The sequence below is a fragment of the Pygocentrus nattereri genome, chromosome 19 (assembly GCF_015220715.1).
Source record: "Pygocentrus nattereri isolate fPygNat1 chromosome 19, fPygNat1.pri, whole genome shotgun sequence".
Lineage (NCBI taxonomy): Eukaryota > Metazoa > Chordata > Actinopteri > Characiformes > Serrasalmidae > Pygocentrus > Pygocentrus nattereri.
In genome coordinates, this window is record NC_051229.1 from 27964167 (window position 1) to 27978098 (window position 13932).

Consider the following 13932-nt stretch of genomic DNA (forward strand, 5'->3'; position numbering starts at 1 on the left):
TCAGTGTATATCTGGCAGGAATTTAAACATTCCAAGGTGGTAAATTTAAAATGACCAATGGTGTCAGCAGTATTTCACCTTCGTGAGCAGACCGTTAATTTTTCATCTGGACATTAACGCAGTAGTGAAGTTCACACTCGGCCTACATCACATGGTATCGGGCGACATTGGATGCGGGTATCAGTGCATCTTTTGCGAGTACGAGTGCCTGAACACGGTATCAGGCTGATATCGGTATCGATGCATCCCCAGGTATAATATTGTCTCAGCATGGATTTCCATGTCTGTGCTTAAATGACTGGTAAGAGGTACTGGTAGCAAAAAAAAAGCCAAGTGTCTGCATACTGGTTATTCCACACCAGTTCACCGAAGGCCTAGCAGGTTGTGTCATCGATTTCCATAAAAAAAAAACTCAGGTAAAAACTGCTACTAGGGGTGGCAATAGCTAATGTGGCAGTTTGGTGCCACACGCTGTCACTATGTGTTACTTCAGCTTGCCTATATCACACTGGGGGCGGGGGGAGGGGGCTGGGGGGGGGTGGATACCATGACCACCATAACAGCAAATTTTTAAAATTTTTGTAGAAATATAGTACCACCTGACCGGTTTTCAGCACTGAACCATGCTTCGTAATTATAAGGTTTGTGACTGTTAATTGTGGCCAAAGTTTAGGGAACCTGATATGGCATAATTAAATATGGCATCATTTCTATGCATTTGGTGAGCTTAACATAGTAGAAAAAAAAACATATAAAATGAGCCATAAAATATTTTCTGTTTTATTTTTTCTTTATATGTCAATCTCAGCAAATAAATACTACTTGCGCATTAAAATCGGTGTTCTCTATAGACGGTGTGTAGAAGATGCGCTTCAAATGTTTAAACAACAGTTTACAGAAAGATTAACATGATTAATATAAACATTAATTTAAAATGAAATATTATTTTAGTCTTGTACTTATACCCACTTAATCTCTCCGCTCAGTTCAGTCACTCTGCAAGCGCTTTAACTCAATATTTAATATGCTATTTAAAACCTGATGAAGAAAACTTTATCAGTTCAAAACTAAAAACCCTTTGAAATTTTGCAGGGTGGCACGAATAATATTGAAGCTATTTCTTGAAATTTTACATAGAAATCCATGTGATCTGTTAGGCCTCAGGTGAGCTGGCATGCAATTTAGCTGATCAACACACACACACACACAAACACACACACAGGCCACTTTAAACACTATTATCAGACGGTAGCTGCTGTATGACCATGGAACAATTACCATATCTATATAGACATAAAGGTTATGGTTAAGCACCATGGAAACATCCTGACAGTAAATCATTCTAACAACTCGTCAAAATAAGCATCAGCTACAACGAACCATACACACTAAGTACGGAAAGATAGATTTATCACAGGCTTTAAAGAGGAAGTCCACATTTTTGTATCAATTCTGCGTAATTCGCTCATTCAGAGTGCTTTGATGGGAAATGTTTCATTCTAGAGAAACGCACTGTGTTGTTCTCAGTGGAGGTGATAGGAACCAGATGTCTGAAGAGTTCAATGCCTCTAAACGCTACTGCATGAAATGGTTTGGAATACACTGCTTAACGTGTAAAATGTTGATTCACGATGGTTTTGGCATAAACCGTAAAATGCACACTCCATCAATAGTGGAGAGGTTTAGTCAAGGTGTAAGACGGCAAAATAGCCCCAAAAACGTTTTTCACTATTGCTTCAATATTACATGTAAAACTCTTAGAACATGCAAGTCAACTGGTCATTTTGGGTCGTGAATGAAAATGTTCATATTGATATTGTGACCCCTGGTTCCTATCACCTCTGCTGTAAAGGTCAGAGTGAGCAATTCTACAATGAACCACTTTGTTTTGTTTACATGAATTGAATTGTGCATTTGAAAAAATGATGGAATTCCCCTTTAACTGTGTACTGGTACAAAACTCAAAAGCATCAAAAAAGTCATCGAAAGCATCAATATGATGGTCCACACTAAAAAAGAGCCATAAAAATTCTTAACATTTGCACAATTTCTGGATTTCTTTCCATATTATTCATAGAAAATTACACACAAAAATGTTGCTTCATAAAACTGACCGGTCTGATCTCCTCCGACACATTCCACACTTTAACTTCTTTCCCGAGGACATTTAAAACAGACAGCTTACTTAAACCAGTACATGAAGTTTGAGTTCATGGCAGGGAAGCACATGTTGTTGCTACACGAGCCTCCGTAGCTGGGGGGACACGCCGAGCACGGGACGCCCACTCTGTATGGAGCTTCTCCGATCCAGTTACCCCTGAAAAACAGGACTGTAAACTTTTTTCTGCATGGTTATCAAACATTCCATCCAAATACAATGAGAAAATACTTTAAATGCAAGTCAATGGAACCAGAATTTTTTTGGGCCGTTTCTTTTGGTCCATTCATCATGAAATTGACACACAGTGTAAATTTTCAAATTATGTCAAAACTGAAAAACGACAAAAAGGGAGATATGAGGTTTTGTTCCGACAACAGCGATATATACCATTTCACATTAAAAGGCCCATATCAGGAAGAACCTTTCTATTTTTTAAAGAGTTTGATGTATCATGAAAAATGTGAAACATGTAAATTAGGCTTTGAAATCAGCACATTTGGAATTCATTGTTTCTATGATCTTAAGCATTTACTACAACATTTTAGCCCCACCCACTGACAGTGAAGTTATAAGGAGTGTTTCAGCCTGGACTGCTCAGTACAGGGTAGCCAATCAGAGCAGAGGTTCTTTACAAGCAGTGAGGGTGAACAAGTTTTTAGACACTTTTATTTTTGTTTTTTTAATATGCTTCCAGGGCATATATCCACTTCACATGTACACACGCAACGCGTTTTGACATATGTGTTCGTAAGCCTGGGTATAGTTGATGTTTTCATAAGCATAAACAAGGATAGGTTTAAAAACGAAACGAATAGGGAAAAAGTATTCACAAACCATAAATTAACAGCTGTAAGTAGTTTGCTGCAAAGCTGTTGGTGGTAATAACAGCTGAGGCGTCTACAGTAATAAGTCAATGGCATTTAGCAGCATGGTCATAACGGGGAGCGAGGAGGCGGACGCACGTGCTGAGATAAGTGAGATTTATTAAGGGCAAATCCAGGGTCATGGTCAAAGCGGCCAAGGGTCATAGAGCCAGTACGGCTAGAATGATAAACAGACATAACAAACCAGAATCAACAACACAGCAGATAACTCCAACAACAAAGACCAACACAAAGATCAGCAAACACAGGGCTTACATACACATGGAAAACGAGGGACGGGTGGAAACCATCAGGGGTCAGTCACAAAACAAGGGGCATGAACCAAAACAAACGCACATGGAGTGGGAGGAGCCAATCGGGACAATGGTGCTAAGGCTGGGAGATTAAACAAAAGCGATAATTATTATATTATTATTATTATTATACGACTTTCCTCGATATAACACAAAGAAATGTTTGATACATTTTTGATCAAATGCAACATTGTCACACTTCCTTGTACTTGCAAAAGCTCTGATGGCATTTCCTGGGCCTCTTAGCTTAGGCTGCTGCCCCTGCGACCTGGACCCGGATAAGCAGTTGAGCATGGCTGGGTGGATGTATGGATGGATGCTCAAATTATTTATATTTGTGCCTTTCCCTAACCAGTGACATCTTTTATTATATATATATATATATATATATATATATATATATATATACACACATTAGAAACAAAACCTTGGAACAAAACCTTGTATCTCCAAAATGGTAATGTTATAGGAAAAGGAAAAAATCTATAACAACATGTTCCAAAAAAGTTGGGACAGGGGAACAAAAGGCTGGTAAAGTTGTGTAATGCTGAAAAAACACCAGGTGGTTGATTGGCAACAGGTTAGTAACATAATTGGGTATAAAAAGCATCTCAGGGAATCTGAGCCTTTCAGAAGATGAGGAGGGGTTCACCACTGAGCGCAGAAAAGAGGAGGTGGTCATGATGTTATGCCTGACCGGTGTAGATATGTTATGTTATGTATACATACTTTTTTACAACGTACAAAGTATTACGTGCGTAAATTTGAAGTGGTTATATTTTCTGTAAAATGTACCCTCCTTATAACTTCAATGTCAGTGGGGCTAAAATACTGTTCTACATAACATTTTCTTTAATAAAATACATTACATTAACACAGTTATGTTTTTTACTTATTTTATTGACGCGGAAAAGACATCCAATAATTGAATAAAATAAAGTAAATTCAATGCATTGACTGGAGGGTTATCCCCCCATCGGTTTGATGATTGTGAGTACAGTGCTTTCACTCCCAGGCGTTCAAGGGTTGAAGAAAACAGCACGCTGATAAAATGTACTCGAGTGCCGTGTGTTTATCATTTCCACATGAATAAAATACATGACATCAACACAGTTATTGCCAAAGGCAAGTGAACTGAAAGAGAGAATTGTGTTGATGTAATATATTTCATTCATGTGGGAATTCAGTGCACGACCTTTTACAATGCGTTTCCCAGTTCGTGTCTCTGGTGACCACAGATCTCCATGGTTTAGAGTTTTCCCTGCTTTTGCAACAGTTGAGTCAACTCATCAGCTAATTACCAAAACCTTCTTAAGCAGAATCAGATGTTTGGAAGTGGCAAAAACTCCACAGTGTCTAGTGCTGTGGCTCTAGAGTTGGACTAAAGACCCCTTTGCTGTGGTGTTATTAACCCTTAGGCATTACCAAGAGTGACACCAAAAACAGTGTACATGGATTATTTTCATCTGATTTTATTTCTCACTCATGGCTTATTAAAACAAACACAAGGAAAGAAATTGCAGACTTTCGATGCATAAGCCATTTGTGTTTGTGAGCACAAACCTCAGTTCCAAAGTGGTTATGACAGGTTGTGAAATTCAAATAAAAATGAACAGCGATGATTTGTATATCTGCTTTAAACTGTATTTAAACCAAAACGGTACCAAGACAAGATATTTAATGTTATAATTTCTCAACTCTGCCATTTGTTGTCAATATTCACTCATTCTGAAATTAAAAACATTCCAAAAAAAGCTGGAATGGGGTAATTTACGACTATTATGAAATGTTTACATCTTGAACACGTGTGCAATCATGCCTGGGTACAAGAAGAGCCTGCAGGAAAGGCAGAGTGCTTTATGAGCAAGGATGAGTCAAGGCTCAATATTCCAGAAATGTGAACAGTGGGCCTCTTTTACCAAATGTTTTTAAGAAGAAATTTCTTCTTAAAACGCACAAGTTAAGACTGTACTATGCACAGTGGACGCTGTATGTCAATGTCTAAAAACACCGGGCTTGAGCTCTTCTGAAATGGACTGATACACAGTAGAACCACGCATTGTGGTCTGATGAGTCAACCTTAGAGATTATTTACAGAAATATGGATGTGGTGCTCTCCTGCCCAAAGAAGTAAAGGACCATCCAGATTGTTGCTAGTGTAAAGTTCAAAATCAGCCGGTGTCCTGGTAGGAGGTACCATAGGCAAAGCTGTAAGAGCATCATTAATGCTGAAAGATAGGTACACATTTTGGAGCAACACATGCTGCCTTTTAGACGACATCTTTTTCAGGGACGTTCTTGTTTATTTTAATTTGGCAACAGCAAGAAACGTTCTGTAATGGCCCGGTCAGAGAGTGCAGTTGCTAGACTGGCCTGCCTGCAGTCCAGAGCTCTCCCACTAAATTCGTTGCACATTATGAAGCAAATGAACAGCAAAGGCCCTGTGCAGTTGTGCATCTGCAGAATTACATAATATAAAAATGGTGAAGTAATGGTAAACATGCTCCTGTCCCAACTTTTTTAATACATGTACTTGCATCGGTTTTGGAGAGAGCACATATTTAAAATGAAAAACAATAAAGTAAAACATCAAATATTGCGTTGTGGTACCACTTTCAGTTTAATACTGGTTTAAATAACCACTGCTTTCTGTTTTTATAATCATCCGATTTTGGAGTGAGGTTTTGCAGCAGAGGAGATATTTTATATATGATTCTTGCACTCTTGTTTCTTGTATTTAGATATTTTGACACCAAAACAAGCAGAATGTAAGGCACATTATGCAAAACAAATGGAAATCCAACTAATAATGTCATTGTGTAAATTTCATTACAGCAATATAAATAGTGATGATAAACTTCTAAGCGTTCATTTCTACATTCCCACTGTGTTTATCTAAGACACGGTACTTACTTTGGAGAGTAATTGCAAACCAGGTAAGTCGCCTGTCTCCACACTGCTCCCCACACCACCATGTTATAACACACCTGAATGGCACAGCCGACTCTGTTTGATGTCGCCCAGACCATCTGCATAAAGCACAGATCATCAGAGAAAGAGGAGCTTACAGGCAAAGCTGAAAAGACATTTCACCCTGGACAGGTCGCCAGTCTATCACAGGGCAGACAGACACATTCATGCCTAGGGGCAACTTAGCATGTCCAATTGGCCTGACCGCATATCTTTGGACTGTGGGAGGAGACATGGGGAGAGCATGCAAACTCCACACTGAGAGGACCCCGGTCACCCAGCCGGGGAATCGAACCCAGGCCCTTCTTGCTGTGAAGCGACAGCGCTACCCACCACACCACCGTGCCAAGAGAAGAGGTAAAGCAGCTCACTCTCCTCTACTGCCCATGTTTATTCGTTGAGACTGCTGTAATAATGGTAGATCCCTCTCAGATTTGCCCTCTATCGCCCCCTTCAGTGCTGAGTGTTTTAACCTCCACAGCAACATATGTGCGCATGGTTAGTTTGTACAAAATGGCCAAGCGCTTGCAGCGCGTTGGCCGAGTGCGGTCATTTGTGTTTGCGTCCTTGCGTAAAGTACGTTTCGAGCCTAAAGGAGCAAACTTCAGACACCACGGCCCAATCTCATTTTACCCCTCGCCCTTACCACTTAGCCTTTAGCCCTCTGTTTCGCACATTCACATCTATAGGTAGGGTGTCCCGATTTTAGTTCAGATAGAGGGGTAGGGTGAAGTGTTAGGGTTACATGACCCTCCAAAGGGGGTTTTTCAGAGACTCACTACAAACTACAGTGTTATTAAAAAAAAACAACTGGCATGATGGCTGAACATGAGAACAAAGAAAGACATGTGTGAGAATTTTCTCTCTTAAAAGCTTAAAATAACCATTTTATTGTCTCATTTAATTAATTTTCCCATTCCACCTTAAATAATCCAGCAGTTCTGACTCCTGAAGTGTCTCAATGCCGCTCCATTTAAGGTGGAACAGCAAAATTTGAACGTGAAGCAGGTGAGTAGCTGGCTTCAGCTTCATATCACTGAAGAATTAGAGGCGGGCAATAAAAAAATTATTATTGCGTCCGCCTCTTTCAAAGCACAGAATTCCCCTTCATAGAAATGTAACTAAAGCCCAGCAGTAGCAGTAAGGAGCTGGACTTCCCCTCCTCTGCTGTCCCTGCAGACGGGCAGGGTCGCCTACAGAGCGGCGCTGGTAGCTGTTAATGAAGTGATGCTCTTTTTCACACTTACTTGTGTATAATGTGTACACATGGGTCCATAACAGCGCATAGGGCACCTGGGGTTACAGTCTCGTGGATATGGAAACACATAGTCCTTCACTTCATCGTACCAGGGCTTAACCAGCTGGAGGATAGAGCGATAGCTGGGAAGGAACAAGGAACTTTGTAAGTGCCACTGAGAGGCAAATTCTGCATAATTAAGTCCTTGAGATGTAAACAGAGTCACTCAGAGTTGTTTGGTGTGAAATGGTTCATTGGAAAGGAACTTACCACCTCAGATTTCTTTACAGTGGGGTGCCAACCAGGAGTTGTGATGTCTACAGTCCAAATATAGTCATTTTCTTTACTACTAAACACAATCAGTGAACTAATACATCTTCTGAGTTTTTATATGTAAACCTGACAACAGTGAAATAGCAAATTTGAAAAAATGGATTATACAATGGATTCCATACAATGGAATGGATTATACAAATATTTTAAGCCAGCACTTTTTAGGGTCATATCTAAGCATCACAAAGCATATTCATACACATTTTATGTAATTACTTTCTAACTTTCTGTAATAGAGACAGTCATCACTTCAGACGTCTGGTTACCATCACCACCACTGTAAACAATTCTGACTCTATAACAGAGCATTTCACATCAAACTACTCTGAATAATTCTGCCTACATATTAACAATCTAATTTTGCAGAACATTTGAGGAATTATTTAAACTATATGATCAGAATATGGCATTTCATTTAAATTGCCCATATATTCTGTTTGTAATATGACATGTAATATATTAAAAACACAATGGTGAATCAATAATGTGACAGGCTTAAAAGTTGGCCTGCATTATTTTGTCCAAATCTGACTTTTGTTGGATTACATGAATACATTGATTTATCTAAACACCCCAAGAAACTCACCTGGAAAAGTGATTGGTCAGTTAGCTCACAGAACACAGAAAAAATATGATATGATATGATATGATATGATATGATATGATATGATATGATATGATATTACATTAGTGGTTAATTTGCATCTGTATTGCAAAACACAGTGCTGGGATAATGACTAACAATATTTGTGCAGCCGTACTTTGAAGAGGAAAGCGGGGCAGTCATGGGCTGGAGGGGGGCAGTCGTGGGCTGTAGGGGGGCAGTCGTGGGCTGGAGGTTAGGGAACCAGCCCTGTGACCAGAAGGTTGCTGGTTCGATCCCCTCAGCTGACAGTCCATGACTGAAGTGCCCTTGACTAAGACACCTGACCCCCAATTGCTGTGGATAGGGGTGCCCACTGCTCTGGGCAAGTGTGTTCACTGCCCCCTAGTGTGTGTGTTCACTAGTGTGCATGTATGTGGGTGTTTCACTGCACGGATGGGTTAAATGCGGAGGTCTAATTTCACTGCAAACACAGTGACAAATGGTGAGTGAGCGAGAGAGAGAGAGAGAGAGAGAGAGAGAGTATTCAGAAGATTTAAAACTAAAAAGGTCACAGCTGCACACTGTATGTGTGTAATGCTCAACTCAGTGCCCCATTATCTGACCTGAAAAGCTGTTGAATAATCAACTTTATCTGCAGTGAAGGGCACATGATTCGTTTAGATTCCCCTACAGCACATAAAGTAACTCAGACTGGGAAAAATATTCACATTTCCTGCCTTTTTCAAGAGTCTGTCCACAGTGCTGAAACTGACCAATACACGGAATGTGGCTCGGATCTTAACAATCAATTCTCAAACAACATCAATTACAAAACCTAAACTTTTATAAAGTTGGGTGACTCATTACTGTAGGTCATGTTCATAATGCTACACGACAATAAACCTATCATGGCAGCTGACATAAATATTTATATGATTAAAGTCCGCTTGTCATAAAGAAAAGTAAATCTCATTTATTTCTATAAGATCTTAAATTTCTATGGGAATGACCAGACACTGCTCTGACAGAGTTCTGTACAGTTTCTCTGCTCCTTGAGTAAAATTGGTGTTTTGTCTATATGTTAATATGATGTTATGAAGTACTGCGGAAGCGGTAACCAAACCTCCTCCTGGAGATCTACGATCTTGCATGTTCCACCTCCAGCCCACCTGTAACACACCTCAGCTGATTAAGGACTTCTGAAGGCAATAATTAGATGAATCAGGTGGAGTCGGTTATGGTTGGAGCTTTAACCTGCAAGAAGATCGATCTCCAGGAACATGGTTGGAACACGTTCCTATGGCAATGCCGTGATACTGTACTGACAGAGTTATGTATACGACCTCTGGCCCTGAAGTGTCGTATTTATTCCTATAAGATCTTTATGAATCAATGAGTGTGTTTACATGCATTTAATAATCTGACAACTGCAGAGAATCAGATTTTCATATAGGAACATACATCATCTAGAAGATGAATAATATTTAAGTCCCTCATTTCATCTTCATTTTGCTGCATCTCACGGTGACGCTGCTGCTTATTTCTGGCGCCGCCGTCTGTTTTCGCACATGCTCAGACTGAGAAATCCGAAAGAAATCAGACTAAGAGTTCACAGCACTGAGAAATCCAACCTGGTCTCATGGGATATACGTACCTCCGACCACTTTTTTGCAGAGCCACAAATACGTACCCCCGAGAACGTTTTGCTGCACTTTTGAGAAACAAATGTCCACTGGGGGGTGCTAAAGAGAAGCTTACACTCTAATGCAACATTACGATTATTTTGCCTTTGAAAATGACTGTATTTGAGGTTTTGATTATTTTTAAGCTGTCAGTCATCAGCGCTGTTTTAATGATAAAATGTAGAATAATTTCGGAGCACCTGTGATGTCTGCCGGTCAATGAGTGGGCAAATCAGCCTGCGAAATCTGATTACTGAGCGAAAACCCAGCCTCTTTATCGGATTTGTCAATCAGAGTTCTAAACCTCGAATCAGAATGTGCTGTTTACATGACCACTGAATAATCAGATAATCACAGAAATTAGATTATGATCGGATTATTGAGTGCATGTAAACGCAATTACTGTCAAAACACTGTAATGACAGAGTTACTTCTCTGCTCCTTACACTGAGTTTACTTTGCGGTTTAATATTAATGCCAAATTAATTAAGCTACCTTGATGTCGGATAGTTTCAGGCCACTTCTTTGGGAGCAATTTGGGTCAGAAATTTCATCAGGATTTAATGGTACTTTAGGAATTGCATGTGAACTGGACACTATTGGACTAATAGACCCAGGAGACGAACTGTGAAATGTGATTTTACCAAAAACAAGCATTAACAGCTAATGTCACCTGATATAGGTCCTACGTTAAAGATTACAAGAGCAGCCTTTATTATAACTGCAGCTCATTAGAATAAGCCTTCACGAATGTTTATGTAGGTTTATGTCAGTTGTCATGAAAGGCTTACCTAATTATCCTATGAACTTGACCTTCAGTAGAGGTGCCCAATATTGTGTAACAACACTGTAATAATACTGCATTTGGTTAGCGACCCAACGGCCTGTCTTCCTTTGCTTACTTCATTTGAGGCTGCTCCTTTTCCAGTTTTAAGAGGAGGTTTTAAACACCCAGTCTAGAGTGTGTCAGACTTACTTGCCGGTGCGAACGGAAAGGTTTTGGCCCAGGTACCGGAGCAGGTATGGAGGTCCGTGGTCCCAGATACAGGTGGCTGCCCAGGCTTCCGCTGATCGAGCCAATCCCTCATCCCACACCTGCTCATACACAGAGCACATTGATGAAGACAGAGAGATGTCGCAGGGCCCCAGAAATGTTCAAAAAGAGCCCAGTGTGTTCGTGGTATAATCTCATTTGCTTTAGCCGGTGCAGATGAAAGGGTGTTAAATAAATTTACTGAGGCAATGGAGTGTGAAATTGGCATGTTGGGGTTGAGGTGACCCAGTTACCACTGCGCCACAGACGACAATAGGTAAAGCACCTTAAGGAGCGGCAATAAAAAGGCGGGAAAAGGGCAAACAAAGGAAACGCAGAAAGCAGATCAAACAAAGGCTGAACTAGACACGTGAAATAAAAGATAACGAGAAAACAAAAGACTCCTTCCACTGTACCTTTAGTATGGCTCTGAGCCGTTTATACCTCAAGCCTTCTTTTTTGAGTAGTTCTGGTGCAATTATTCAATTTTGTTTTTTTGGGGTTTTTTTTCCAGCCGTCTTTTCTTTTATTGTAATTTCTTTTTTTTTTAAATACCTACCTGGGCTGTGTACCGTACCGATCACCCCTCTACAAAGGTGTGACAAATGGCTGCTGTTGCCACAGCCTTAAGTAGAGGAGTCCAAAATGAATTGAACTGAAGTTATGGCACTTATGGTAAGCTGGGCACCTTGCCACCGTCACCTACTGCTGGTGGAAAGTGGCGCAAACTGGACCCTTACATGATTGAATCTATAGCTATTTTCAACTTTTTCTTAATTTTTTCCTGCTTTTCTCTCAGCTTTTCTGTAGAAATTCTTCAACATGTTTGAGGAGAACCCTACCACATATAAACAAAAAACACATTACAATATGAAGATATTCCTGCCCTAATTTACCAATAAATCCAGGAGGCAGAGGCCTTTACTGCTGAAAAAACCCTGAACACCACTGAAAAAGTAACGAATGTCAGTTGGACAGAAATCCATTCACCCAGTCCAGAAAGACCTGATCCTGTGATAGTAGATCACGCCGCAGTTCTGTAACTGTACCGGTGAAAGCAGCGCTAAAACACGAATGCTATTTCTATTAAAAGCAAAACATATCTGTTTAAATTCCACCTTGATCCCAGATTTAGGAAATATGTTTGAAAATATGTCCATCTTGCCTGACCGGCCTTGTAAGGCAATATTACACAGAGCAGGCGAATGTTTCAGACTGTCCAGCAGAGGGAGCCCTTACATGCACCTTACAGTGGAACTATTCACTTTACAGCCGAGAGTGGCGTTGTTTCTCCAACAGCTGCAAATTTCCGTTTCCATTCAGGCTTTGGGGGCAACAGAAGACACCAAAATGGGGAACATTTGCCCTCAAACAGGGGGCTAATTAGTAAGGGTGGACCCATAGCTCAGTTACAGTAAATAAAGGGTCAATATATGAATCCATTGCTTGAATGTACATACATCAACCAATAGGATGGAGCTATTTTTTATTTTTATAAAATAAAATTAAAAATGTGATGCAAAACTTACAGAATCATTTCAAATGTATATTAATGACAGAAATCAGGGGGGGAAATAACTGAGGGGAAAAAAATCAGAGGGCAGAACAGTCCAGACACATTAAATGCAAAAACTGGGCGATCTGAATCTGGATGGTTCTATATAGCACCAAAAAGGTTCTTCTATTGTTACGAGCTTGACGTCCTAACAAGAGGAAAAGCCTTTTTTGCTGGTATGAAACCATATGCATCTCGTTCCCCATCCCGTTCCAACTCCTGGTTCTCAACAGAACCATTGTCTTTACTGGAGAACCCTTGAAGAACCATCTTTTTATACTCAAAAGGTTTGTAGACACCTGGTCAAGCAGCGTTTCTTCTTAATTTGAAGGGTATCAATAGTGAGCTTGTCCTCCTTTGCTGCAGTAACAGCCTCCACTCTTCTGGCAAGGCTTTCGACTAGTTTCTGGAACATTGCTGTGAAGATTTGACTGCATTCAGCCACAAGTGCAATAGCTAGTCAGGTATAGATGTTGGATGGATCACTCCAACTGCTCAACAGCACAATGCTGATGCTTGGCATTGGATATGGTGACGTAAGGCTCATGGGTGGCTGCTCCGGAGTGGCATACTCCAATAGCAATGCTTTTACATTGACGCTATAAACTGTGTGAGTGACTGATGGAACCTTAAAAAGGAACCAATGGTTTTTCAAAATTTCTGCGTAATAAGGTGTCTGAGGTGTAACCAAAGTCATTCAGAGTGGTTTGGAGTGAAACGCTCCGTTGTTCACAATGGAGGTGATAGGAACCAGACATCTGAGGGGTTTAATGCTGTTGAGATGTCCCTCAGTTAAAGTTATTACATACGATGGTTATGAAAGCTCTGTCTGACGTTTGTTTTATGTTTAAAGTTTAGGTTTTGGCTTAAAATGTATTTGAATCCATTCTCGGCAGAGGGGTACATGCAGATCGCTGTGAGGCAAAATAGTCCCACAAGAACACGTCCTTTTTTTAGATTTATGACATCAACATTACATATAAAACCTCAGAAGACAGGTGAAGGTTCACTGGTGGGTTTGGATAATAAATAAAGTGGCTATATTTAGGTTTGTAGACACTGCGACTCCCGGTTCCTATCACCACCACTGAAAAGAAATCTATCTGGACCTGTGTAGTTTGTGAGTTTCTCAGCAATCAATCCATTTCGCGTTAAACCACTCTGAATGACTTTGTTTACGTCTCAAGCACTGAATTAT

The 13932-nt window shown here is 40.2% G+C and overlaps 1 protein-coding gene across 1 annotated transcript in view; it reads right to left on the reverse strand.

Annotated features, from left to right (window-relative positions):
- Positions 1 to 522: 522 nt before the first annotated feature.
- Positions 523 to 13932, reverse strand: part of pi15b (peptidase inhibitor 15b) — a 13936-nt gene continuing 526 nt past the window's right edge. Inside the window, exons 2-5 of the mRNA XM_017711717.2 lie at positions 11123 to 11241; positions 7556 to 7688; positions 6252 to 6367; positions 523 to 2317 (exon numbers count right to left, since the gene is read on the reverse strand). Of these exons, the coding sequence (XP_017567206.1) occupies positions 2182 to 2317; positions 6252 to 6367; positions 7556 to 7688; positions 11123 to 11241 (504 nt within the window). The 3' untranslated portion in view covers positions 523 to 2181. The remainder of the gene's footprint in view (positions 2318 to 6251; positions 6368 to 7555; positions 7689 to 11122; positions 11242 to 13932) is intronic.